General features: G+C 34.7%; 2 protein-coding genes across 18 annotated transcripts; one reads left to right on the top strand and one right to left on the bottom strand.

Annotated features, from left to right (window-relative positions):
- Window positions 1-806: 806 nt before the first annotated feature.
- On the top strand, window positions 807-21,501 carry LOC137832618 (mediator of RNA polymerase II transcription subunit 16-like). Of its 16 annotated transcripts, none has more exons than XM_068640871.1 (17): window positions 807-1,327; window positions 10,187-10,255; window positions 10,959-11,047; window positions 12,290-12,402; window positions 12,755-12,856; window positions 13,379-13,469; window positions 14,656-15,249; window positions 15,501-16,119; window positions 16,235-16,314; window positions 16,479-16,561; window positions 17,292-17,528; window positions 17,847-18,018; window positions 18,418-18,935; window positions 19,093-19,269; window positions 19,689-20,054; window positions 20,453-20,773; window positions 21,200-21,501. In XM_068640871.1, exons 1-16 carry the CDS (start codon window positions 1,134-1,136, stop codon window positions 20,597-20,599), a joined length of 3,651 nt encoding a protein of 1,216 aa, XP_068496972.1. In that variant the 5' UTR covers window positions 807-1,133; the 3' UTR covers window positions 20,600-20,773; window positions 21,200-21,501. The 16 variants fall into 16 exon arrangements, with proteins under 16 accessions (XP_068496972.1, XP_068496973.1, XP_068496977.1 ...); XM_068640872.1 differs by having other exon boundaries at window positions 20,453-20,801; XM_068640876.1 differs by having other exon boundaries at window positions 20,407-20,773.
- A 1,978-nt stretch (window positions 21,502-23,479) lies between these two features.
- Window positions 23,480-25,241, bottom strand: LOC137832620 (stem-specific protein TSJT1-like). 2 transcript variants are annotated; one of them, XM_068640885.1, is made up of 5 exons: window positions 25,104-25,241; window positions 24,704-24,965; window positions 24,292-24,532; window positions 24,027-24,147; window positions 23,480-23,851 (listed from the first exon to the last, which is right to left on the bottom strand). In XM_068640885.1, the coding sequence occupies exons 2-5, from the start codon at window positions 24,910-24,912 to the stop codon at window positions 23,667-23,669; spliced, it is 756 nt and encodes a 251-aa protein (XP_068496986.1). In that variant the 5' UTR covers window positions 24,913-24,965; window positions 25,104-25,241; the 3' UTR covers window positions 23,480-23,666. The 2 variants fall into 2 exon arrangements, with proteins under 2 accessions (XP_068496986.1, XP_068496987.1); XM_068640886.1 differs by having other exon boundaries at window positions 24,704-25,001; window positions 25,104-25,240.
- Between the last annotated feature and the right edge of the window lie 2,097 nt (window positions 25,242-27,338).

Genomic DNA, 27,338 nt, shown 5'->3' with positions numbered 1-27,338 from the left:
CCCAAATATCACAAGTTGTATCATTCATGGACCCTACATGATTGAAACCCAACCATCACAAGTTATATTATTCATATATATTATATTATTGATGACACTTTGAATATGAAAATATTATATAGCTATGCACATACTTCAAAGCATTGAAATGGGAAAGGTTGAATGGGTTGACCAAACAAGAGTCTTTCACAACGCTTTTTTTAACATCTTGTCTTATTCTACACTTCTTTTATGTCAAGAATATTCACCTAACATCTTTCCCAATAAAATATTTCTAAACTTTTTATTTTACGTTTTTTAAATGAATATTTTACAATACATTCTGTGCTCACAGTACAATAACAACTGAGAAAATCAATTTAGTAACTTTTATGAAATCAATTAAATTTATTTAGGATGAATTTGATGTGAAATTGCATGAATACGATGAAAGTAAAAGAAGAAGGTTGGTTTGTTGGTTGGCAGTGAGAGAAAGGATGAAGCCGACACATGCTTCTGCCGACGACTCCTGTACCCTCTTTTGGTTGCAATAAATAAGTGCCACACATGCGAAAAAGTTATGTAATATTTAAAAAAAATTAAAATAATAATATTAAGAATTATAATATTGTATAATTAATTTTTATTTTTTAATATTTTTTTAAATAAAAATATATGAATGAATTTTAAAGTATTTAGAGATGAAGGTGGTTTGAATAATTACTCAAATAATAATGCAAACCAAATTCTCAAAAGTTAAATTCACTCAATCTAACCACCAACTTCAACTTCTCTATAAATCATCTTCTTCATCAGCAAACAAAAATGTTACTTCAAATTAAAATTCATTTGAACTTTTTAAGAACTTTCTTGTGAGTGCTTACCAAATTTTGTAGTATGGTATATATATATATATATTTGTGAATGTTATTGTAATTTGATGATTTGAAATTAAAGTGAAGTAGCACACAGAGAATAGACGAAAAAGTGTGTAAGAGTGCTAAATGTAAATGCACAGTAACCCCACTCATAATCACGTCTTTTCTTTCTCTTCATCCGTCGCCATCAATTGCGACTTTCCCTCACTTCCACCTCTTTCTCTCTTCCTTCCTGCATAAATATTATATATACATCAGAGCCTTTTGTTTTCGGTTATGAATCAAATTGCTGCTACAAAGGAGCCAGAGGAGGGTTCCCAGAAGACGAATGAAGCAGTGAGTTGCGAAGAAGAGGATCCAATGGAGCAGGAATCAGTCATCCCTGCCACCGTCTTCTGCATTAGGCTCCGCCAACCGAAGTCCAATTTGCTCTACAAAATGAGTGTCCCTGAAATTTGTCGCAATTTCAGGTATCTCTGCACTGCAGTGCCTCAAGATTCGTTTCATGGATTGAATTTTACTGTCAGTGTTGGGTTTGAATAAACTGACTTTCTATATATCGGATATAACTAGCTTTAGTCGTTTTTGTCATTGAACTTGGATAACCGTAAGTATAGGAGTAAGGCTTTGCTGTGTTTTAATGTTCGTCTGATTTGGTGCATGTGTTGGCTTCAAGAGTTGGCTTTGTGGACTAACGAAGTGGGGAACTGGTTTAAACTGAAGATGATTGTGAGGATGTTGCCAACGGAAATATTTATTGTGTTTATTAAATAATTGCATAGTGTTGTTTAAATGAAAGGGGAACAAAAGGAGAAAATATTACGTATATAATTTGGAAAATAAAAGGAGAGTGTTTTTTTATTGGGTTTGTAGATTTTAAATTTGGAAAGGATTGCTAAATAGCTTGAAAAATTACTGCATTAATTGGTTACGAAGAGGAAAAAAAGTGCCTGCGTGTAATTGGAACTGAGAAAAATAAATGTTTGATGGAAATCATGCCAAACAGTTGATCTGCGGTTTCCGTTGAATGATTTTCATAATATTTAGTAATTTTCTTCTGAATAGTTATGGATTTGGTGCTTATATGAGGGGAGAATATCAAGAAAATTAGTGCAGTGCTGTCAACGGAATTGATGATATGCTGTTTAAAACTCTTAAATGGTGTTTGAGATGACACCTGAGTCTTGCTCTGATGGTGTACCATGATGATGATGGAGCAAAGGGGTGATCTACCAGCAAAGGCATTTCTGCGGTCATGTCTGTCAAGGCATGATAAGATCTAAAGTATTAAGGGTGAACTATGTGCAGCCAAGGTCTTCAAAAAACTGTCAAATAACATCATCTGTGGATGCAGCGTCAGGGTTTTTTTGGGGTATTGTGAATGCATCAGCCTCATTTGTCTACATTTTTCTGCCATATAAATGAGGACAATGATGCAATGGAACCAGAACAAAACCTAGTGTGTAATTGATAATGGAGGGTCCCTTTTGTAACATTTTAAAACCTTGGGAGTAATTGATAATGGAGGGTCCCTTTTGTTACATTTTAAAACCTAGGGAGTAATTGGTAATGGAGGGTCCCCTTTGTATAATATGGTAATTGTGGGGTTGAGTTAAGCCCTAACTCCAAGTTCTAGAACCATCTAACAATAGGAGATTTGACTACTCTGTTTCCTGATTTATGCCATGTAGATGATCGGTCTGGGATTTGGATCCCAGATCCTACCTCAAGGTATCCAGTATCAAGGGATATTAATGCCAGAGATTCTTGTGCCCCAGCTGTATCTTAGTTGTGTGCCCACAGTGGGATGGACAAATTCGTCTAGTCATGCCTAGATTCTGGTATGGAGCAGAACATATGGTATTGAGGGAGGATAGGAACCACAAATAAATTTCATTGTTGTTGTAAAGCTACTTAATAGGAAAGAAGCTGCTGGTAAAGAGTAGGATGAAAATGAGAGTATACCACTGGTCTTCTAATAGTATAGGAAAGAAGAAAGTTAATTACTAAGTTTCAATTGTCAGTGAAATTGTACTTGATTTAAATTAAGGTTCTAGTATGTTATTGTTCTGGTATATTTTCAGAAAGTATCCTTCTATCCAAAACTGTATTCAAGAGGTGCTTGGGGGCTTGCTTTGACCTTAGGCTTTGGAAACTTCAAAGTTCACTTATTTATTATATATGTTATCTGGTTGCTGAAAGAAGAAAAATTATTAAAGGGAAAAGTAAACAGGAAGCGTTAATTAATACATAATAATGCTCCTATCTCTCTGCTTGTCCATGAAAGATATTTGCTGAAAAGAATCTCTCAAAAGACCATTTACATTTACTACTACGAAGCTACAGGAAAGCAATGCCATAGAAGCACAGACATTTCACCGCAACCAAATACACCAGAGAACATCATAAAAGACAAACAGCCACAAAGTTCTATCTTCCTTACTCTTGCTGAATCCATGGATAAGTATTATATGAAACTTTCAAATTGGCACACAATAGTAAAGAAATATGTACCCATTGTTAAACCAACCTCAGACACAACACAACTTATTTACAGTGGTATACACAGGTTGATGTGTGGTCACCAAATAGAGAATTTGACCTAGAAGTTCCTTTGACAACCAGATTGGTTTGTCAAGAAGGAGGTTTCCGTGTTAGAAATAGTAAAACTTTAAATAGGATTTATAACAATGCATACCATGAGTGTCAGAAGTCCAAAATATTGTATTTTGATAGGATGACAGCCATACAGAATCATGTTGTGTGGAAGGGGTTATAAATAATGCTTCATGTCTGAAGGATTCCCATTTTGTTTGACCACTTTGGTGATAATTTCCTTTTATGTATTCTGGATTTTGTTCATCTCATGGATAACCTTTTTAGTTTGGGATACTTATTTGGAGATACTGGCTCAGTTCATTATTTTCCTTTTAAGGAAATCATAATTTTAATGTCTGGGGCAGAGAATCATGAAACAATATTAAATTTAAAGTATAGTTTTTCTTGAAAATGTGAATTGAGAAAATTTCAGTTTTTATCTTGGACTAGAATTTTTCAAAGAAATATTATTCATGCATATTTGTTTGATTGCTCCAAATTATCAGACGAAGATATTTATGGAGATTGTACAACCACTCAAGTCATTATTACCTTTCTATGTTGCTTGGAAATCAACATAGTAAACATCTTTTCTTTGCTACCCACAGTGTTTTCATTTCAATAGTAGTACATGAGGGCACTGCATCAGTCCATGCTTATGCTTTTGCTATCATTTTCTGTTGGAGTTTTATTTTTAGCATTTTTTTATCGCTGGCAATAGAATGAAACTGTTTCATTTTTCTCCATATCGATATAAGCTTGAAAATCTTCATCTCTCCCTTAAAATAATTATATAAGCCTCTTTGGAATCTAGAAAATATGTAGATGGCCAACTTCCTTTTCATAATGGGGACACTGGCTTACCAGTGCTAAGTAGTAATTCCTATGACTGGGTACGTGTTAGGTTACACATAGAGGAGGAGGAGTTAGTTAGTGTTGCATAATCAGGAGAATTATGTTATAATTAAGTGCAGATTCTATTTTATATTTATTAGGACAGATTTGTTAGTGATTTGATTTGATTTGTACAGCTTTAAACACTCATTATTTCTGGCTTTCATTGCCTATTATTTCTTTCTTTAATTAGGTTGTAAAACAGTCTATAAATAGAGACTGTAATCACATTTGTAAAATATCTCAGAAATATATTTCACTTATTTCTTTCCACTTGGTATCAGAGCTCCTGATCTAGGAGACTCTGCTTCCGCAAATTTTTTTTTAGCCTTCATTGCTGTAATCATTTTCCTTGACAGCCTTCATTGCTGCAATTATTTGTTGGACAGCCTTCATTGCTGCAACTTTCTATTTTCCTTATCCTTTCTCCATTGACCACCACCACCACCTTGCACCATTGACCACCACCGACCACCACTGCCGTCGCTCGCCGGAAACTGCACCGCTCGCCGGAACTGCCACTGCTCGCCGGAAACCGCCGCTGGCCGCCTGAAACCGCCACCGGAAAATTTTTCCGGCAGATTTTTTTTTTCCTGTGTGTGTGAACAGGATCAAATTTTGCCAATCTGAAAAACTCAGTTGGTTTTGAACTCTCATGGACTCCCTTAGTAAGCCATCTAGCTATTGTTCCTTTACTATGAGTGGTAAGAGTTCTAGTTTTTTATCCTTTAATGCTTCTAGTACTGAAAATATCTGGATTATAGACTCTGGTGCTACTGATCATATGACACCTCATTCCTCTTCTTTTTCATCCTACACTACTTTATCCGGTAAGCCATATATTACTATTGCTAATGGTTCCACTACCCCCATTAATGGTCGTGGTAACATTCACCTTCAACCTTCATTTCCTTTAAAAAATGTGCTTCATGTTCCCAAACTATCCAATAACCTCTTGTCTATTCAAAAGATTACCCAAGATTTAAATTGTACAGTGGTATTTTTCCCTTCCCATTGTGTTTTTCAGGATCTTGTCACGGGGAAGACTATTGGAATTGCTAAAGAGCAGGGCGGGTTATATTATTTACAGCATGAAGAAAGTAAAAAGGGTGCTAGACTACAGGCACACACTTCTAATCTTCAGCAAGGTCGTGAATCTTGGTCATCCTCTCAGATATGGCTTCAACACAGACGTCTTGGTCATCCTCCATTTAGTACCCTAAAGTCCTTATTTCCTGTTTTATTTACAAAAGTGTCTGCTGAGTCATTTCATTGTGATGTTTGTCAGTTTGCTAAACACCATCGGACAACTTTTCCTCCCAATGGTAATAAAAGTTCTAAACCTTTTGATCTTATTCATTCAGATGTATGGGGACCTTCACCTATTCCTAATATCTCGGGTACAAAATGGTTTGTTTCATTTATTGATGATTGTACTCGGGTTACTTGGTTATTTCTCATGAAAGATAAGTCTGAAGTTTTTCACTTGTTTGTAAAGTTTTACAGAATGATTCAAACACAATTTGAAAGTTCAATTAAGAGATTGCGTTCTGATAATGGAAGAGAATATGTGAACCAAAACCTTTCCAAGTTCCTTGAGGAAAATGGAGTTGTTCATGAATTAACCTGTGTGGACACTCCTCAACAAAATGGGGTTGCTGAAAGGAAAAATCGTCATCTCCTTGAGGTTACTCGAGCTTTACTTTTCCAAACATCTGTTCCTAGATCTTACTGGGGGGAAGCAGTCCTGACTGCCACTTATTTGATTAATAGATTACCCTCTCGGGTTCTAGAGGGTGTTACTCCTATTCAGGTTATGACCACATTCTATCCTTCTATTCCCATGTTGAATAGTCTTCAGAATCGTGTCTTTGGTTGTCCTGCTTTTGTCCATGTTCATAGTCCTAATCGGGGTAAGTTAGATCCTCGTGCCATCAAATGTGTCTTCATCGGTTATGCCCCCTACAAAAAGGGGTACAAATGTTATCATCCTCAAAGTCGTAAAGTTTATATTTCCAAAGATGTCACCTTCCATGAAACAGAGTCTTTCTTTCCTAGTTCTCAGCTTCAGGGGGAGAGTATTCAAGAAGCTGAGGACCTTGAGTTGCCACCTTTTCCTTTGTTACAGGATTTCGTTCTTAGGAAGGATGACAAAGACCCTGCACCAACATCATTACCAGAGAAGAATAATGAAGACAAATATTTTGGAAAACAATATCAGCGAAGGCAACAAGAACCCGTCCTGGTCGAACAGCAACTTCAATTGTCTGAACCGGAGGTAAGAACTCATACCAGTGAGACTCTTGAGGACACCTTAAATACTGCTTTTGAACCTAACCTAAATGATTTACCTATTGCCTTGAGAAAAGAAAAAAGATCTTGTGCCAAATATCCTATATCCCAATTTGTGTCTACAGAAAAACTTTCTATGCAGCACCAGAGTTTTCTTTCAGCTATTGATTCTATCAAAATCCCTACATCGGTACAAGAAGCCTTAAAAGATGATAACTGGATTCGAGCCATGAATGAAGAAATGAGCGCGTTAGAAAGGAATGAGACTTGGGAGATTGTAGAGAGACCAAAAGATAAGAAAGCAGTGGGTTGTAGGTGGATATACACAGTTAAGTATAAGTCTGATGGCACACTAGATCGGTATAAAGCAAGGTTGGTTGCAAAAGGGTACACTCAAACCTATGGGATCGATTATGAGGAGACTTTTGCTCCAGTGGCAAAAATGAATACCGTCAGGATTATTCTCTCCCTGGCGGCACACTTTGGTTGGGCAATGCATCAATTTGATGTTAAAAATGCCTTCTTGCATGGAAGCTTGGAGGAAGAAGTATACATGGAGATTCCACCTGGGTATGGTATTGTTAATGAAGGGAATAAGGCGTGCAGACTTAAGAAGGCCCTATATGGTCTTAAACAATCACCTCGTGCTTGGTTTGGAAGGTTTACTCAAGCTATGGTATCTTTGGGGTACCGACAAAGCCAAGGTGACCATACTCTGTTTATAAAACATTCTCAGAATGGTAAACTCACTCTACTTTTGGTCTATGTAGATGATATGATTATTACAGGTGATGATGAGATTGAAAAACAAAATTTGAGGGAGAGACTAGCTGCTCAATTTGAAATGAAGGATCTTGGGAAGCTGAAGTACTTCCTTGGGATAGAGGTTGCTTACTCGAGACAGGGCATCTTTATTTCTCAAAGGAAATACATCCTTGATCTTCTCAAAGAGATTGGTAAGTTGGGTTGTAAGCCCACTGGAGTGCCAATAGAGCAAAATCATAGGATTGGGAATGATGAGGAAAACCCAAAAGTGGAGAAGACACAATATCAAAGACTTGTGGGAAAACTCATTTATCTTTCACACACTAGGCCAGATATAGCCTATGCAGTTAGTGTGGTTAGTCAATTTATGCATGATCCAAGAGAAAGACACTTGCAAGCAGTAGATAAAATTATTCAGTACTTAAAAGCCTCTCCAGGAAAAGGATTGCTATTCAAAAAGGGGGAAAACTTATCCATGAAAGTATATACTGATGCTGACTATGCAGGATCGATTGTTGATAGGAGATCCACCACAGGCTACTGCATGTTCTTGGGTGGAAATCTGGTGACATGGAGGAGCAAGAAGCAAAATGTAGTTGCAAGATCAAGTGCAGAGGCAGAATTTAGAGCCATGGCTCAAGGGGTGTGTGAACTCTTATGGATGAAGATCATACTTGATGACCTAAAAATAAAATATGAAGCTCCTATGAGTTTGGCATGTGATAATAAGTCCGCTATCAGTATTGCACACAATCCGGTTCAACATGATCGAACAAAGCACGTAGAGATAGACCGACACTTTATTAAAGAAAAGTTGGATGATGGTCTTATAGCCACTGAGTACATCCCTTCAAGACTCCAATTGGCAGATATGTTTACTAAGGGACTTCCCGCAAAACAATTCGAAGATCTTACTTGCAAGTTGGGAATGATAGATATACATTCACCAACTTGAGGGGGAGTGTTGCATAATCAGGAGAATTATGTTATAATTAAGTGCAGATTCTATTTTATATTTATTAGGACAGATTTGTTAGTGATTTGATTTGATTTGTACAGCTTTAAACACTCATTATTTCTGGCTTTCATTGCCTATTATTTCTTTCTTTAATTAGGTTGTAAAACAGTCTATAAATAGAGACTGTAATCACATTTGTAAAATATCTCAGAAATATATTTCACTTATTTCTTTCCACTGTTAGAATTAGAATAGTCATGAGTTTGTTATTTGATTTGCTAGTTAGATATAAATAAGAAAGAAGGAGAGGGGGAGGGGAGTGTGTAATATTTTTGTAGATTGAGCTTTAACTCTTTGTGAAGGGGAAACCCTTGGAGGAGAGAGTGCTCTCCTATTTCTTGTTCTTTTCTTTCTATTCAATAAAAACCTTTCTTTTCTTCTCTTTATAATTCTTGGATCCTAACAAATTGGTCCGACCTGCCGGATCTGAACAAAGAGGATGGAACAGAGGACCGCTGCATTGGAGGAGTTGACCAGCGAACAAGGAAGATGGATTGCGGAAATGAGAGCAGACATTACTGGGTTGAAGCTGGACCTGAAAAGAAATGCTACTGGACATCAAGAAAGGGGACAGAATGTCTGAGGGAGGAGAGAAATCTGTTAGAGCGGACACAATGTTCTTGAAGGAAAGCCTTCTGGACTTGAAAGAAATTAAAGAATTGTTGTGGGACATCAAGAAATGGGACAGAATCTCGGAGGGAGGAGAGAAATATGTTAATGATGAAGAGAAGAGGATCCAAGATGTTGGAGAAGATTCATATATGAAGAATCACATTCTCTGCAGCGAAGAAAAAACCAAAAATGAAGTGAGATTTGCAAGAGAAACTGAAATGATAAGGGTAGAAGGGATGCATCAATAAAGAAAGTGAAGACTATGTGCTGTAATGATCTTTTTCTTGAGAGGCCAATTATAGAGCTATCCAGTAAGAAATTTGAAGGTGGAGATGCAACCAAGCATCATTTTTTCTCAAATTCAGATTTACTTCATAAGCATAAGAAATCATTGTGGAATCAAGATTTGATAATGAAGGTGGCTAGAACATCAATGACATCAGAATCTTGGAATTTCAACTTACTGGGTGCATAGACTTTTATACAAAACCCCCACTCATTCCCACCACCACCTAAGCCTCCAGACCTGAATTTGCATGCAGTAGCCAATGGGTTCCCTCCCTAAGATAGATAATATCACAAAATACTTCCAGGAAGCGTACATAAAGATCATGGTGTTGAAGATGAGCCACGGAGAAAAGGTTCCACTGTTCCAACCTCGAGGACAAGGTTGTTTTCTGGAAGAGTGTATTGTTAGGTTACACATAGAGGAGGAGGAGTTAGTTAGAATTAGAATAGTCATGAGTTTGTTATTTGATTTGCTAGTTAGATATAAATAAGAAAGAAGGAGAGGGGAGGGGAGTGTGTAATATTTTTGTAGATTGAGCTTTAGCTCTTTGTGAAGGGGAAACCCTTGGAGGAGAGAGTGCTCTCCTATTTCTTGTTCTTTTCTTTCTATTCAATAAAAACCTTTCTTTTCTTCTCTTTATAATTCTTGGATCCTAACAGTACGTGCTGATTACCTCACAAGTCACAACAATTTCTACGTTAATGTAGGCTGATGAACCTGTTGTAATGAAATTGTGATTATGTATTTGATTTTTCTGAGCATTTTAGTAAAGGGAATTTGTTTGGCTATTATTTTTGGCTTGTGCTATTCTAATTCTGATGTTGTCCCTTTTTTTAAATAACTTCTTGATTTTCTTTCTAGTGCTGTTTCCTGGTGTGGAAAACTGAATGCTATAGCTTGTGCTTCAGAAACGTGTGCAAGAATACCAAGGTTAGTTTTATCCATTGATCATATTTCCCGGCTGAAAATCTTTGATTATGTGCTAAATAATCATTTTTGATCCTTTGCATTTTAGAATTTACAGATAAATTCAAGACAATTTTATTAATGTTTCGAAAATCAAACTTCCACCATTGCTTTTATTCTATTGTGGTACTCTGGCCGGAAGAAGCACTAGGAAAAGATATTATGGGCTATATTTTTTTTGTATATTTACTTATGTGCCTGGTTCTTGGAACTTATTTTTTTGATTGATTTACATAATATTTTTCTTGCTCTTACCCAGTTTACTTATTTATTGGCTAATGAATTTGTCAATTAACTGTAAGTTTTGTCTTGCTTTGTTTCTACTTTCTAGAAACATTTATAGGGTTCATAAAAAAAGTGTTAAGAGAACGGCTGCAACCAGACGTTCTGATAAATATCAGAATATATATATATATATATATATATATATGTATTATGTGCATTTTATACATATTCATTTGTTAAGCAGACCCAAATGCAAATTTGAATGGATACTACTGTTGGCAAATACACTTATTCACATACTAAATAAGCTTTGCATAATGAAGTCTAATGTTTATATCTTTTAATTATTATGCTTCTAATATTTGTTGGCGTGCTAGCACCCTTGTATGTTTGCTTTTGCTGGCAATTTTGTAATGGTTATTAGTGTTTCTTTTCTCCAAAGCTCAACTGGAAATCCACCATTTTGGATTCCTATACACATTATGATCCCAGAGAGGCCGACTGAGTGTGCAGTATTCAATGTCATTGCAGGTATATTAATGTTAATCTTCCTTCTATATTCATGGATGTTACAGTTTACTGTTCTATTTGTGTTGTTTGATCTTATTTTAAACCTGACAGGACTGTCAGAATTGACTAACTGCTGTAAAATTAGGTGTTTGTCCTTTCCAATTTCATTGTGATATTATTGCAGTCAAACAGATTTAATGAACCTTCAGTATTCTTCATTTGCGGATACTGATACCATATCAGTGTACTATCAACACCTCTGGGTGGATAATGAGAGGTAAATACTGAAAAAAAAAACAGAAACAGATGAAGCAGGTTATGTGAGAAACCCTGCCCTCTCCTTTGATTTCTTCATAGCATTCTGTTTACTGATATCCCCAATCCCCTTGTTTGCATTATTGGCAATCTGTCACATCATTTCTTCCTGCCTGAGATTTCAATACCTCTTGGTTTGTCTTTTATAAATCTAACATATCAAAGGCCCAGATCCTCTATGCCCCTTCCTAATGTAACCCTCGGAGATTGGTGGTTTCCTATCACATTACCGGCATAAAGGTTCTGCTAAATCCATGAAGCTGTTTGACCATGTAATCCTGCACAAGCTAATTATGGATTTGGTAATATAAAATTCAGGTATAAGGCCGGAGGGTGGAAGAAAAGAAGAAATCTTTTAATTTCCAAAAGTTTTGGTTTTGAAAGTTAAAAGAGTTATCTGGATAGCCTTTAACCATAAGATTTAAGATGTTATTGAAATATCTGTCCACTTTATATGGTGGTGTTTTACAATCAGAGGGGCAATATAACTAATTTCAACAGAAAGTCTGAAGGATTTTCATGATGGGAATATTTGAAAAATTGTCATCATTATCGTTATTATTATTGTAATCACTTTTACATGGAATATTTTTATAAATTGCATCTCATTTGTAATATTGGTAAAACGAAAAAGTGGTCAAACTGAATCTAAATAATAAAATTTAGAATATGTAGGAAATTGAAGTCCTCTGTAATAGTAGAGAGATGGAATCATTGAATAAGAAATGAACTCATCTGTAAATTTGTTCTTGCTGTTAAATACGGGAATGCTGCTTTTGTTTTTCTTAAAGGCATGTTCATAATATGGGAAATAACATTTTGATGTTCTTTCTTGTCTTTGTTTTTTTCTGGGGTTTTTGTTTCTGAAGTGAGTTGCTTTACTATATATGTATGGTTGTGTGTATATATGTTTCAAAATTTGATCATTTGAACTGTATGCCTACGAAGATTCTCCTCGCGATTCTGTCCAGTTCATTGAATGGTCCCCCACCTGTTGTCCCCGTGCATTATTGATAGCAAATTTCCACGGGAGGGTAACTATTTGGACTCAACCGTCTCAAGTAAGTGAGAGTTATTGCATATCATAGTTGTGCAGTGTAATTGCAAGTGCTCTGCCATTGATTTTTACCTGGCCGTAAATTTAATTACGAGTATTGATGTTTGTCTATAAAGAAAACATGTTACTAAAACCTACCCCAAACTCTATAGCTATGTGTATAATTGAGGTGGTTTTTCTATATCACGGAATGGGCAGTATGACTATATACTATATCTCCCACAGGGAGGTTATGTACTTAGCCCTTGTGTATGCCTGTGGAATGATCTTTTGTCCAAACTTTAACCATCTCTGGCTTCTCCATTATTCATACATGTTTTTCTTATTTATCTGTTACTGATTTCATGTCCATTCAGGGGCCAGCTAATCTTGTACTCGATACTAGCTGCTGGCTGCGAGAGCATGAGTGGCGACAAGATATTGCAGTTGTTACAAAGTGGCTCTCTGGCGTCTCCCTGGTATGCCAGATAATTTCTTTTCTGTGATGTTTAAAAGTTTAGCACATCATTTTTTATAATCATTTTATTTGTCCAATTTTTCCCTTAAACAATCGTCTCTTAAAATCCCTTTAAAAAACATACTCTATTTTTTAACATTTGTCTCTAAAATAATTCTATCTCTAAATATTGTCCTCTAAAAGTTGTTTGAGAGAGAGAGAGGAGAGAAATTGTTAGAGAAGGTGTTTTTTTTTTTCTAGAGAGAAAACTTAGTTTAGAGAGACAATTTTTAAGCTAAATCAGTAATTCATTTTTCCCTAAAAAATCCCACAATTTGGAGGAACTTTTAATTGTTAACAAAATATGAACAGAAGAAAGGTTTTCTAGGGTTAGTGAAAATCGTAATTCTCCTTTAATCACAATGTTGTTGCATTTTCTAAGTTATAACTTCTACTGTAGCAAGCTTGCGTTGGATCTTGTGTAATTCAAGCTAGTAATTCTGATTCTTTTTAATCCAAATTAATTGTTTATTTAAAAAATCAGTATAGGTGGTTTTCATCTAAACAAAGTGCTCCTGCCAATTCAAGGTCAACATTTGAAGAAAAGTTTCTTTCACAACAATGTCAAACGTCAGGTCAGTTTTATTGAATTTGCTATTATGATTGCCTTTTATTTTCCAGTAAAATTGTTCACTGTAAGATATCAAAAGAAATACTACCATTGGCGATTTTTTTTTTCATTTTTTGTAATATTTATTTTCTTTTGTCTTTTTTCAATGAAGTATCTGGAAAGGCATAAGTTAAAATTGCATCTTCCATGATGCAATCTAGCAAGATAATTTTCTTGCCAGTTTGAGTGTCATATTGATACTCTGTCACTTAGTTGATCATAGTGAATGATTCTATTTCACTGGAGTATCAATTTCTCTTCTAACTAATTTCCACTGCACATTGGTTATAATAATTTTCTGTTTTGTGTTTCTGATTTAGTCAATATAAGTATCTTCATAAAGACAAGTAATTTTGATGCGAAGCACCATACTTGATCTTCAATCCAATTCTGAGTTTGTCTATTATTTATAATACTCAATCATCTTAGTGACTGGCTGATGCTTTTCAAGCCCAGATTCCTCAAGAGTACTATGCTGTATCAGACACCGTCTCATGATGACATTTGTAATAACAGGGAGACACTTGCCAGATTTGAGGCCATGTGTGTATAATGTACTCCATCTGTGCCTGTTAGTCTTATACTAACACAATTACACAATTTTACCAACATAATTTGTATGTTGACAGTGGTAATGGTGGTGACTATCATGGCAATGCCTGAAATTAGAACTTTGTATCCTCTCTTTATTTGATTGCTTCTTTCAGTTTTTTTAATAATTCATTTTACATGTTCATTTGTTTTTTTCTAATTATAGTGCAATAAGTATATTATAGTGAATGGCTAATGCTTATGAAGCCCCCATTCCTCAAAAGAACTGTGCTGTATTAGACACCATGTCATGATGACATTTGTAATAACAGGGAGACACTTGCCAGATTTGAGTCCATGTGTGTATCATGTCCTGTATCTGTGCATGTTAGTCTTGTACTAACGCAATTACACCAACATAATGTGTATGTTGACGGTGGTGGTAATGGTGACAACCATGGCAATGCCTGAAATTAGAACTGTTTATCCTCTCTTTATTTGATTGTTTATTTTAGTTTTTTAATAATTCATTTTACATGTTCATTTTTTTTCTAATTATAGTGCAATATGTATATTAAAATACCGTGTTCTATTCTGTCTGACACATGTTGTCTTTTCAGCTAGATGGCCCAATTTTCTCTGTGTCTGCTCTGTGTTCTCATCAGGCACTCTTCAACTTCATTGGTCCCAGTGGCCTCCTCCGAATGCAACCCCACCCAAATGGTTTTGCTCTAGTAAAGGACCATTGGGTTGTGGCCCCAGTGGCATTATGGCTGGTGATGCTATCATTACAGAGAGTGGTGCCATGCATGTGGCAGGTGTGCCAATTGTTAATCCATCCACCATTGTTGTTTGGGAGGTTATGCCTGGGCCTGGTAATGGTTTCCAAGTAATTCCAAGAACAAGTACCAATAATAGTGTCCCACCTCCTATTAGCTCACCCAATTGGATTGGTTTTGCACCTTTAGCTGCATATTTATTTAGTTGGCAAGATTATCAATTATCCGAAGAAAAACAAGGGAAAAACCAGACAAACCAAAACCTTGGTGGTTCTATACCACTTCACTGTTCACCAGTTTCAAATTTTTCTGCATATGTGAGTCCTGAAGCTGCAGCTCAATCTGCAGCAACCACTACATGGGGCTCTGGTGTAACAGCAGTAGCCTTTGATCCAACTTGTGGTGGTTCTGTGATAGCTGTTGTGATAGCTGAGGGTATGGAACTGATTCTTGATCTTTCTTTCGCACTTCATATTTGTTATTTTCTATGAGATACCTTCAGCTTTCGCACCAAAATGTAAAATACTGGAAAGACCGTATATTTTATCTATCTTTGCATCTCTACAGTTTGTGACAATGCTATATGTGATTTTTCATCAAACAGAATTTATGCCAGAGTTTCTTGGGGATTGAGCTAGGAAATTGATGCTATATTTATCAGTGTGTAATTTATTTTACATTTATAGGACAATACATGTCCCCTTACGACCCAGACGAGGGTCCATCAATCACAGGGTGGAGAGTGCAACGCTGGGAGTCATCTTTACAGCATGTTGTACTCCATCCAATATTTGGGAATCCTACTTCCAGTATGGGTGGACAGCCTCCTATGCAAACTGTATGGCAGACCAAAGTGGACCTGAGCATTCCACCAACAAATGATTTCAAGAATCATCAAGCACCTGCAGGTGGAATGAACACAGATATACAAAAGGTAGCAGAGTTTGGTTTTGATAAATCAAAAAGGGTCTATTTTGATCCTTTTGATCTTCCAAGTGATGTTAGGACACTTGCACGAATTGTATACTCTGCTCACGGTGGTGAAATTGGCATTGCTTTTTTGCGTGGTGGAGTCCACATCTTTTCTGGTCCAAATTTTGCTCCTATAGACAACTATCAGATTGGTGTAGGATCTGCAATTGCAGCTCCTGCTTTTTCTTCAACAAGCTGTTGTTCAGCTTCTGTTTGGCATGACACAAGCAAGGATCAGACAATTTTGAAAATAATCCGGGTTCTCCCTCCTGCTATTCCAAGTAGTCAAGTAAAGACCAACTCGTCATACTGGGAGCGTGCAATTGCTGAAAGGTGATTTCTCAGTACAAGGCTTTCTCACTTTTTACATAAACTTAGTGGAGGTTGTGATTTATTTCCCTTTTCAATGGTTTATTTTTTTGCTAACTGACATCTGTTAGAAAAGCAGGTTTTGGTGGAGCCTTTTGGTTGGAGTTGATTGGTGGGATGCTGTGGGCTGTACACAGAGTGCTGCTGAGGATGGTATTGGTAAGGAGGTGCAAATTATTTAATCTTGTTGAAGTTAGTGCCAGGGGAATTAGAGAAAAAAGATAACACAATTTGCTTTGTTTCAGATAAGCATTCTATATCTTCACAATGTGCCATTGATACTCTATATTAATGAGTTTGTGTTTTTCCTTTTCCTGTTTCAGTTTCACTTAACAGTGTTATTGCAGTCTTGGATGCAGATTTCCATTCTCTTCCTTCTGCTCAGCATAGACAACAGTATTGTCCTGTATATTTCTGTGAACTATCACCATTAACTTTCATAGTTATCTTTATTGTTTTTTATTTTTGGGATGGAAATCTTCTTCATTGTTTTTCTAGGGTGTGTTTTTATTTTTCTGTTATTTCATAATGTTTTAGGGATACAATATTACCTGGATAATGGACCTTGCAGTAGATACTTGTTAGTAGCAAGTTTATCCCTATCTCACAATACATAGGCACAATTTATATTATTTGTTCTAATTGAATAACTTGTTGATAATTAAGTTCTTAATTTATGTTCCACTGCTCATAACACACTTCATTTGAGGCTATTTTTATGTTATAATACTTTAAAGATTGGCTTCCTTATGGGACTTTATGCTAACACAACATGAGGTTCATTTTCACCTGATGAGATCCTGTCATCCAGCTTGGTTTACCCTCCTTGTTTTACTCTGTTTCCAGCTGGCACAGATCCCCTTTCCCTGGTTCTTAATGTTCTAAATTGACACTTTTTAATTACTTTTAGCCATTGGATTGCTTCAATTTACGCTGGTCTAGTCTGAATCTGATTTTAAAACGTCTGAGTTCCTTCTGAAATTCACTTGAACTAAACTTTCGCAATCCCTGTTCTGCTTCTTTCAGATGGGACAGGTGTTGTTATAATTTTACCTATAGTTTCTCCTGTTTTTCTAGTGTTTCGCATGTGGAAATGGCAATTGGGCTAAAAATAATTTGATTTTCTATTATTGCAGAGTCTAGACAGAATAAAGTGTAGGCTGCTTGAAGGGGCAAATGCTCAAGAGGTCAGGGCAATGGTTCTGGATATGCAAGCTAGGTTGTTATTGGATATGCTTGGGAAGGGAATTGAGTCTGCTTTGATAAATCCTTCAGCTTTAGTGCCCGATCCATGGCAAGTATCTAGTGAGACATTATCGAGCATTGACCCTGAAGCAGTGGCTGTTGAACCTGCACTAGTTCCATGTGTTCAGGTTTGTTTGGTTAACTGTTGTAATCATGTTCTTCGTATTTTGTTTGATGAGAAAATCAAAACATGGCAATTATTAACTGCTGCATTGTTCAGTCTGCCGCACACTCTTTTTTGTAGGACTTGCCATGCATTTATTTATATTCACCAGTGTAAAAGAATTTAATTTTTTCACATAATTAACTGTTCCTACCTACCTATCTAATATGTCATATTATTAAACCCTTTGTTTTTTCTCTCCTTTTTCCATGAGCTGACATTTCCTTAATTTTCTTAACATTTGACTGCATATACATCTCATGATTGTTTCAATATTACGCAGGCTTATGTTGATTCAGTTCTCGATCTAGCTTCACACTTTATCACACGGTTGCGGCGCTATGCTAGTTTCTGCCGTACATTGGCAAGCCATGCTGTGACTGCAGGGTCCGGAAACAACAGAAATGTGGTTGCTAGTCCTACCCAAAGTTCTGCAACTCCTGCAACAAGTCAGGGTAAGTGTGCAATGATATGAAATTGTATTGATTTTTTGAATAGTTTCTTTTATATTAAAATTTATTTCATTTTTTTTAACAACTCATATATAGATCATTTCTAAAGTTGTGTCTTTATGGATCTAATATTGAAGCATAGATTTGCTGCTCTTTGTTTTTCATTTGTCACAAAAAACTTGGTTGTCGTACTTTGAATACCTTTATTCTTTATATTACATGTTGATATAGTTATGTTTTTTTCCTTTCAGATTTTAATAGTTTTCTAGAAGGTTGAATAGAATAAAATCAGATTTGATTGATCCTTGATTTTCTCTCTAAATCAATGAATAAGAAAACCATTCTCCTCTAAACTACATTTCAATATTAAGTACCAACTAAAGCAAAAACAACGTTGTTCAGGGGGTCAAAATGGGACAACCAGTTCTAGTGGAAGCACACAGATGCAAGCTTGGGTACAAGGGGCCATTGCTAAGATTAGTAACACAACTGATGGAGTATCCAACCCAGCTCCTAATCCCCCTATCAGTGGTCCTTCCTCTTTTATGCCCATTAGCATTAATACAGGAACTTTTCCTGGAACACCTGCAGTTCGACTCATAGGGGACTGTCATTTTCTCCATAGATTATGCCAACTGTTGCTCTTCTGTTTTTTCTTCCGACGGACACAACTACCCCGATATGTGGGGGGTGTACAGAGAACTACAGACACAAATACACAAAAGCCTCAATCCAGTGCTTCTGCTCCTGGCAAGGTGGAGGAAACTGTAAAACCAGGGTCAACTTTGGCTAGGCCAGATGATGGTCAGGCTGGTCGAGTTAATCAGCTTGTGCCTGCACCAAAAGGAGGTGAAGAACCATCTCCAGGGCGTTCAAGAATTGGTACTGGAAATGCCGGCCAAGGATATACATTTGAAGAGGTATAACTTTATTTATATGGTGTCTGAAAGCTCTTATTTCAGTGATTTTTGACTGAATCTGAGATAAATGCGTTTCAGAAGTCATCATAATTCTCTCTTGAAATTACAGAGACTAACTATTAATTAAACTTATGGTCTTCCTATACTGGTAATTCAGGTCAAGGTTCTTTTTCTAGTACTTATGGATCTATGTCGCCGAACTGCTGGTTTGCAACACCCATTGCCAGTTTCTCAAGTGGGGAGTAATAACATTCAGGTTCGGCTGCATTATATTGATGGAAACTACACTGTACTGCCCGAGGTTGTGGAAGCATCCCTTGGCCCCCATATGCAGGTACTTTCTATTTTCCATTTCGAAGTCAGTATTTTTGGGAGACCAACAAAACTAGTTATAAGTAGTATTTCAAGAAGATGATATATTATTACCACAAGTTTATGATGCCATTTAATCATGATTTGAAAACGTGATGATAGTGATAGACATCAGTGAAGTAGAACAACAAAGGGCTCTATTGTTTTTCTTTAGTAATGATTCCTTTTATAGAAGATATTGTTTCTGATTTCGTGATGGAGCACGCTGTTAGAATATGTAGGAGAATTTAATGATTAAATTATGTGGTTTTGATAAAAAATACATATTTTTGTTCGTTTTGGATGCATTAAAATGAGTTTCTTTCCTTGGATTAAATGACTGACTTTCCTGTGAATGACACCTACCCTCAAAACAAAACTAAAGAAAAAACGGCTTTGCAGAACATGCCCCGTCCTAGAGGTGCTGACGCTGCCGGTCTTCTACTACGTGAGCTAGAACTCCATCCTCCAGCCGAAGAGTGGCATAGGCGGAATATGTTCGGTGGACCTTGGTCTGATTTAGATGATTTGGATTCTACAAATGAAGCACCAAAACTTGTTAATCTTGATTTCAGCTCATTGAAATCTTGTGATGTCTACGATGGTGCCAATGGCTTATTGCCAAGGAAACGCAGGATGTCTGAACGAGATGCAGCTTTTGGGTTGAACACTTCCGTGGGCCTGGGAGCATACCTGGGTATAATGGGATCTCGAAGAGATGTTGTTACTGCATTGTGGAAAACTGGCCTTGAAGGAATCTGGTATAAGGTATGAAAAGAAACTTTCGGTAGGCATTTTGTGTTGTTTTCTGTCCATGCGTGCACATAAAGTTTTATAAACCATTAAATGCTCGGTTTTGAGTACAGTAAGAATTTTTCTTCTGTAATGATGTTAATGCCCGGTTTTCTCTTGAAGGATGTAAGACAAATTGCTAATTGTCAATCATGTAAATGTCGAGTGATTGCAAATTTTAGAGGTCTCAGATTTGTTATTTGGATAACATTGACCAAATCTGTAAACAAAGCCATTCTTTCAATGCTGCATATAAATTAGTAAAAGACACTTCTGTTTATTCATCTTGCTGATCTCCGAACTAATTTTATTATCCACTTGCATGTAGGTACTACTTAATTTTCTCATCTCTGTTTGGCTTCTGTTTGGTACAGTGTATAAGATGTCTGCGGCAGACTTGTGCTTTTGCCTCCCCAGCCTCCACCAATCTTCCTAGTCCAAATGACCGGGATATTTGGTGGATCAGCCGCTGGGCTCATGGCTGTCCAATATGTGGCGGAACATGGGTTCGGGTTGTATAGCCAGGCTTCAATACAAAATTGTCACGTGAGTTTCTCTTTTGATCAGGGAAGAATTGCTTTTATTTGTTGCTAACCACAGAAACTGAAGGTAGATGAAACACTGGAAGGATTTGTACCGGAGAGGAGACATGTAGATTACCTGACAGGTTCTTTATCATTTTGTTATCATTAAAGGTAGGTGACCAGACAAACTTGGATTCGGGTAAATATTCTACTAATCACTTTGTAAAGTTCCAAGAATTTTCAAGTAATTCCCCTAGATCATGGTCATATGATTTGTTGTCACACCGCCAAAATTAGGTATTATCCTCGTAATGTGTGTAGTTGCTGTTGCTCCTTCCAGAGATATATAGTTCAGGATTTTTAACTCTTAAAATTGACTTGATATCAAGCATATAGTGATATCAAGCAATGCATATTAGTTTTCCTTTCTTCCGTGTTTGGATTAACTTTTTTCCAGGTCATTGAATTATTTTTAATAGATTCTTGAGTGAGTGAGTTTTTGAAAATATTTCTCCAAAAGACCTGTTATCAAACATGCAAAAATATTCTGTTTTTTTTATAAATTATTGAGCTGGGGAATATATTTGATGCATGCAGATGCTAGTCCTTTAAGATATAAGAGGGTGGTGATGGTGGACAAGTAATTGGGAATGTCCCTGATTTATCCCAGAGAAACTTCTGCATGACTTTCGGCAGGTACTATACATCAGTTTCTCCATTTCTTTTAACAAAAACAACATATGTAATTAAATAATCAACTATGTATGTAAATTTATCAAGTAATTTTTTTAATTTGTGCGGGTGGGGGCAACGTCATAGGGTTATATTTATGGCAGTTATAGATCAATTTTCTGTACTCTTTTATGCCTTATATTTGCCTCATTCAGTCTCTTAGTTAATATTGGTAGCCACCATATATATTTTACAAATTACTTATATATATCTTATAAAACTTATAATTTTTATATTTACAAACTTTATGCTTCTGATTTCTCTTAATTTAGTTTGTTATTTATAGTATTCTATAATATTAAAAATATAAATTTAATTTCACGAGTTTGGTCACAATTTATCCAAACCATTACACTTTTGAGCCTTAAATTGTCTTTTCAATGCTTCAATCTTTTGTTCAATTTTTTAAGCGTGAATCAAAATAGTATATAAATATATGTTAACAGATTAATCTAAATAATTATATCTTCATTTTGAATATAAAAAAAATATCTCAATGAAAATATATTTTTTTCATTGATGTTTTATATAAAAATTAAGATTAAGAATTGAACTTAATCTAATTTTTCAATTCAATTAAAATTTATTAGCTTGTTGCGATTGTTTTTTTTATTATTATTTATCAATCTAATTAGATTAAGGAATTAAAAAATGTTATCATATCTTTAACTCTCAATAAAAAAATACTTCGAAAATAAGATTTATGATGTCTTTTTTTAAGATAGCAACATTACTTTTAACTTAAATATAAACAATAGATCTTAAAACTATTTTATATAGCTTATAAAATTCGATCTCAATTAAGATGTAATATATTTACTCATAAAAGCATGGAGGAAGAAATATTTACTTGCAATATTCATAAAATAATATTTATATGGTGAACAATAAAAAAAATGTATATAGTAAAATTGTTAGACAATTAATAGTTTTATAATTTTGAATGTGTTTAGTTTCATTAAGTTTGAAACTTATAGACATATTCAACTCAATTATAACTAGACCTATAAAACAATACTCTACTTACTCAGTCCATCCTAAATTAAAACTTATTAAAAACCCAATTTTAATAAATAATAAATAAGTAAATAAATAAACAAGTTTCAAGGCACGAAGGTTAATGGAACCCTAAATGAGATGTTTGGTAGATTCCCATGGTTGGTGAAAAGACAAAGTGTTCCTCTTCCGATTTAAATTGTACATTCTTAATAGTATTTCTAGATTCAAAATTACATTTTGAATTGATCTAGAATGTATTTTTCATTTTTTATTTTAAAACACAACTTGATATTTTGGAATAAAAAATTGAAAATGATCATCCTAAACCAGACCGTAAATTTGAAAATTTAAAATGTATGTGGTGGAGGTTGAAATTATGGGAGTAAGGATACATTAGTCCAGGAATATGAAGCTGAAGAATCATATGAAACCTTAGAAGAATGCGAAAAAGATGATCAAGTTGTTCAAGAAGACGATAAGAATGAAAAAAAAAATATCACTAAAAGAAGAATAACAAATACAAAAAGTTTGATAAATAAAATTAAAATACAAAGCAAGTAAAACCTGACTACATCAGAGCAGAGTATCTACAAAGAACATGAAATCCCAAAAGTCCAAGAAAGAAAGAAATTATGTAGCCATATAGAAAGATCTTAACAATAACAATAACTCTAACAGAGAGTGCACAAATCTATCTCATGGCAAAAATGGAAGAAATAGACCATGAGGTAGAAAAGCTACTATCTTACTTTCTTAAGATTATCCTCTCAAAATCGAAGGACATCAGCACATTAAGTTGAGAATGTCAGAACGATATTTTATACAGATTTCTTCCTATATGATGTAACATGTATTTCCTTTTCTAGATTATTCTAGTTTTGTTTCTTTAAGGCTTTGTCCCTTTGTGTCACATGAAGTGTGGGCAACATGAACATGTGAATACTGGAAAATTCACATCTTCAAGCTATTTTTAGTGTGCCTTCTTGGGACCCCAAAATTATATCACTTCTATTACTAAGGACCAGAGGAAACGTTTTATACTCTGTATTCTTATAAATTGATGTGAAAATAAAACTTCTAATGCTCGACTTCATTTTGTGAAGAAACATTAACAGCATATGAGGAAATCGAATACATGCCTAATAATTTCAAATGAAAAACTAAAACCTCCTGTTATTCATATCAGAAACTACCACAGTCATGTTCAACATTGCAGCATGAATATGTACACAACTATGGAACCATACGACAAAAACAGGACATCCCAAAAGGGCTAAAAGCAAAAGTCACTTTTTCAAAAGAAAGTTGGACTATGATAAATCAGCCTAGTTTATTAGCTCCAAGTGGACCAATTAGCTTCACTTCCAACACGTGGCATCACTTGGATCTTTGACTGAGAATCGACATTGAAGTTGGCCCCACACATAACCCCCTCGCTATCAATTCTTGGCATTGCTTTCATCTTCTTTGTTGGATGTTCAAAGCTCATGAGACCGTGATCACTATGAAACAAACACCCTGCAATTTCAGCACCAGTCATGCGTTAGATTCTATACAGAAATCACCCTTTGAAATGTATTTACTCTTAACTATAGTCCACACTTAATTTTTCCATTATCTTATAATTGTGTTACTCTAAAAAAAACAAGTAATCTAAATGGTGGTTTAGAATCGAAGTTACAAATTTACATACCAGTTGGAAATGGTGCGAATGATTTAGCACAGCTTGCTTTTATGAGGTCCAGATTTTCAGAAATTACTACCGAACCATCAGCTGCAACACCCCAGTAGAGCCCAATCTGGCCATTGGAACCCTGTTCAAACACATACAACATTTCGGTAAGTCCACAAAAATTAGCTGCACAATCTTATGCTACACATTGTTGTCAAATCATACATTCCTTTTCTAAATCCAACATACACGTTCTACTGTGAAGAGATGAAGGAAAGAGACTTACAGATGCAACAAAAACTGTTCCATGCTTGTTGTCATAGATCACAAATCCAAAACTGCCTTCGAGTTCTACGAGGACTTGATCAGCAGGGTATGGACCCCTGTCTCGAAGTGTTCGATATGCTTCAGTGATAAACATGGCCTCATTTGCTCCCTTTGAGAGCCCATACTGCTTGTTCAGCTTACTAAGGTTGTGCAACCCACCCAGGAAAACGCAGTATATGTCATCCAAACCACTAAACAACCTGTCACAATTTTCTTCTCTATTACCAAAACAGCTCACAAATTCATAAACCCATTTCTCAAATAGATTCATTAACAACATCTGCCATGGAATTTGAAAAGGCAATGTACTGATCATAATAACAATAACTTCAATGCCATTCATATCTCAAAGGCAATTAAACTAATCATACCTATGATGAGTGGAGGAGTTGTTTGAAGGGGAATAGGCTAGCAAAGCATCATTTCCAAAGCACATGGAGAAAGCACTGGAGGAACTGCAAGACATGAAATCCTTCAGGATTTCATTGCTTAGCTTGGGCTTAGTGCATGAATTCAAAGAAGCTGGACTGTTCAGCTCCTTGGGTGCATTAACCAACTTCTCCTTGAAAATTCCCAACATTTTTACCTTTTTCTATGAATTAACTTCCAATGACACAACTCTTGTTTCTTTTCCTAAAGAAATGCCAATTATATCAGTATGACAATTAACTGCAGAGCAACATAAAAAAAAGCATAAACTTTTGACCAAAAACAAATTATGATCCACTTGAACAAATGAAAAAAAAAAAGTGTAGAGAGTGGAGAATGTACCAAAAATTAAGAATGATGGTAAATGGTAGGAGATGAAGAATGAGATGTGGAAAGAAAGAGTGGAACATGGTTTAATATATAGAGAGTGGTATTGGTATTAGGAAGAGAGGAATGGTGTGTCATATGAACGTGGCAATTCTATCCAAACCAGAAAGGAAGATTAGGAGGAAAAAGGTAACGTACAGAATCGTTTCGTTTATAATATGAAAGTGTCAGAAAAGTCATTTAAAATATTTATTGGTACAGAGTGATGAGAAACCTATATTAATTACAATGAGACTATGGATGCAGTGATCTTGTGGGCCATATTATTCAATGCTTTATCTAGAAAAACCATTACTTTTACACTTCTAAACAAATACGTCCAATAAATATTAAATATTGTGTCGTGTTGGGATGTCAAACGAATATTTTTTCTCTTAGTGATACTGAAGTTGTCTTTGATAACGGAGAGAGAATATGTGACGATTTATGGCAGTGAATGGGTGAGAATTTGAGAGAAAAGTTTTAAGAAAGTGTGTATTTAAATTTGAGAGAAAAGTTTGAAGAAAGTGGGTCTGTTTGAATTGATGTATGGTAAAGTAGATTTGTGAGGAAAGTTTATTAAAGGTAAGTGATGTGATGGTTGTAAGGTTTTTTTAATTTTTTTTAAAAATATAAGTTTACAGTTTTATCATTGTATTTAAAATATTTAAATAATGAAATGTGATGTATTTTTGTGTAGATTTGAGTTAATTGAAATATTTAAAATTATTTTCAGAACAATTGAATAATTTATATCGATATTATTAAATAATTAATTTTGAAAAAAATACGAGTTACTTAATATTATCGAAACATGAAAATAATCATAAAAATATTATCTAAGCATATACAAATTTATTGTTATATTTATTTATACATTTTGAAAGTTTTTTATATTCATTTATTTAAATTGTATATGGATACATAAACATGTAGATATTTTAGATGACACTTTATAGTAAAAATTATTATATAGAAAGTGAATTGTACAACAAGTTTATTTATGAAGAAGATAAAATATATAGAATAAAATATGAAATATCATAATATGATAATTATGATGGAAAAATAATAAAAATAAAAGGTACTATTATATATATTATTCATGAATGACAAAGAAGAAAAAAGTTAAAAAGGAAAACATCATCATCCTATGTGGTTTTCCCCTCAGATATTTGCATATGAGGAGAATGAGAGAAATCACTCTTCATGCAGATTCACCCTCCATTTTCTCTTCACGTTCCTTGATCCAAACCATGAATATTCATTCATATCCTTCCTCTACAATACAACCCTTATAGAAAAAGAAGAATAGTTGATACCAATTTTATGTATTTGAATTAAAAAATAGTTATTTTATTTTAAAAATTGATTGTTAATGATTGTATTTTAGTATTAGAGTGTTAAAAAAATGTATATAAAAAATAACATTTGAATATGTTAAGAAGTGAACTTTAAACTTAACTTAATCTTGTAAAATCATTTTTAAGGTAAAGTTTTTACTCACTTATATATTATGAAATATTTTTGTCTTTAGTCGATATAGACCTTTAACATACTCCCTCCTGCCAAAGGTGTCACCTCGTAAGTGATACTATATTTTGAATGTTTCGATAAGAAGTTATCTGATAAGTCCAACAAATATTTGCTAAAATAGACTATAAACGACTCTGAAATCATAATAAAACATAGATTTTGAGTATAACTCAATATTATAGAATAATTTTTAAAATAAGATTTATATTGATTTATATATATTATAAAATATTTTTATTTTTAATTGAAGTAAGATAAGTAAAACATAAATATTTAGCAAGGTGGCAATGTGTTGGAAAGTGAATTGGAACAAATGAGGAAACAAAAGCAAATCTCTTATTGATACTCCTCCACTCATTTCTATGCTATCACAATCATCTCACTCAGCTGCTTCCACATCAGTTTTTGTCATCCACACATCCAAATACCTTTTTGTCTTCCTTCAATAACAACATTTAATAATACATTATTTCTGTCAAAGTGCCACTTACTACTTTATCTTCCTCACACAAATTTAAATATTATTTTTATTAATATTACTGTCTTTTTTAAATTTTAACACTTCATACTACTTTGGAAAATATTATTTAATACAATATTAAATTTTAAGATTTGTATTATTTTAACAAATTTCAATTTTACATGCCGCAAAAACTAAACCAATTGGCTTGATTT

This window comes from Phaseolus vulgaris, chromosome 6 (genome assembly GCF_000499845.2).
Source record: "Phaseolus vulgaris cultivar G19833 chromosome 6, P. vulgaris v2.0, whole genome shotgun sequence".
NCBI lineage: Eukaryota > Viridiplantae > Streptophyta > Magnoliopsida > Fabales > Fabaceae > Phaseolus > Phaseolus vulgaris.
The sequence above is the reverse complement of the archived record's forward strand: the minus strand, read 5'-3'. Positions and strand labels throughout refer to the sequence as shown.

Bases quoted from the DNA above. Each gene is read 5' to 3' on its own strand.
- LOC137832620 (XM_068640885.1), bottom strand. From the start codon at position 24,912: ATGTTGGGAATTTTCAAGGAGAAGTTGGTTAATGCACCCAAGGAGCTG. The intron at 24,533-24,703 runs GTATGATTAGTT...AAATTGTGACAG, and splicing joins AACTCCTCCACTCATCATAG to GTTGTTTAGTGGTTTGGATG. The intron at 24,148-24,291 runs GTAAGTCTCTTT...GTGTTTGAACAG, and splicing joins GAACAGTTTTTGTTGCATCT to GGTTCCAATGGCCAGATTGG.
- LOC137832618 (XM_068640868.1), top strand. From the start codon at position 1,134: ATGAATCAAATTGCTGCTACAAAGGAGCCAGAGGAGGGTTCCCAGAAG. The intron at 10,256-10,940 runs GTTAGTTTTATC...AATGGTTATTAG, and splicing joins ACGTGTGCAAGAATACCAAG to TGTTTCTTTTCTCCAAAGCT. The intron at 18,019-18,417 runs GTAAGTGTGCAA...AACGTTGTTCAG, and splicing joins AACTCCTGCAACAAGTCAGG to GGGGTCAAAATGGGACAACC.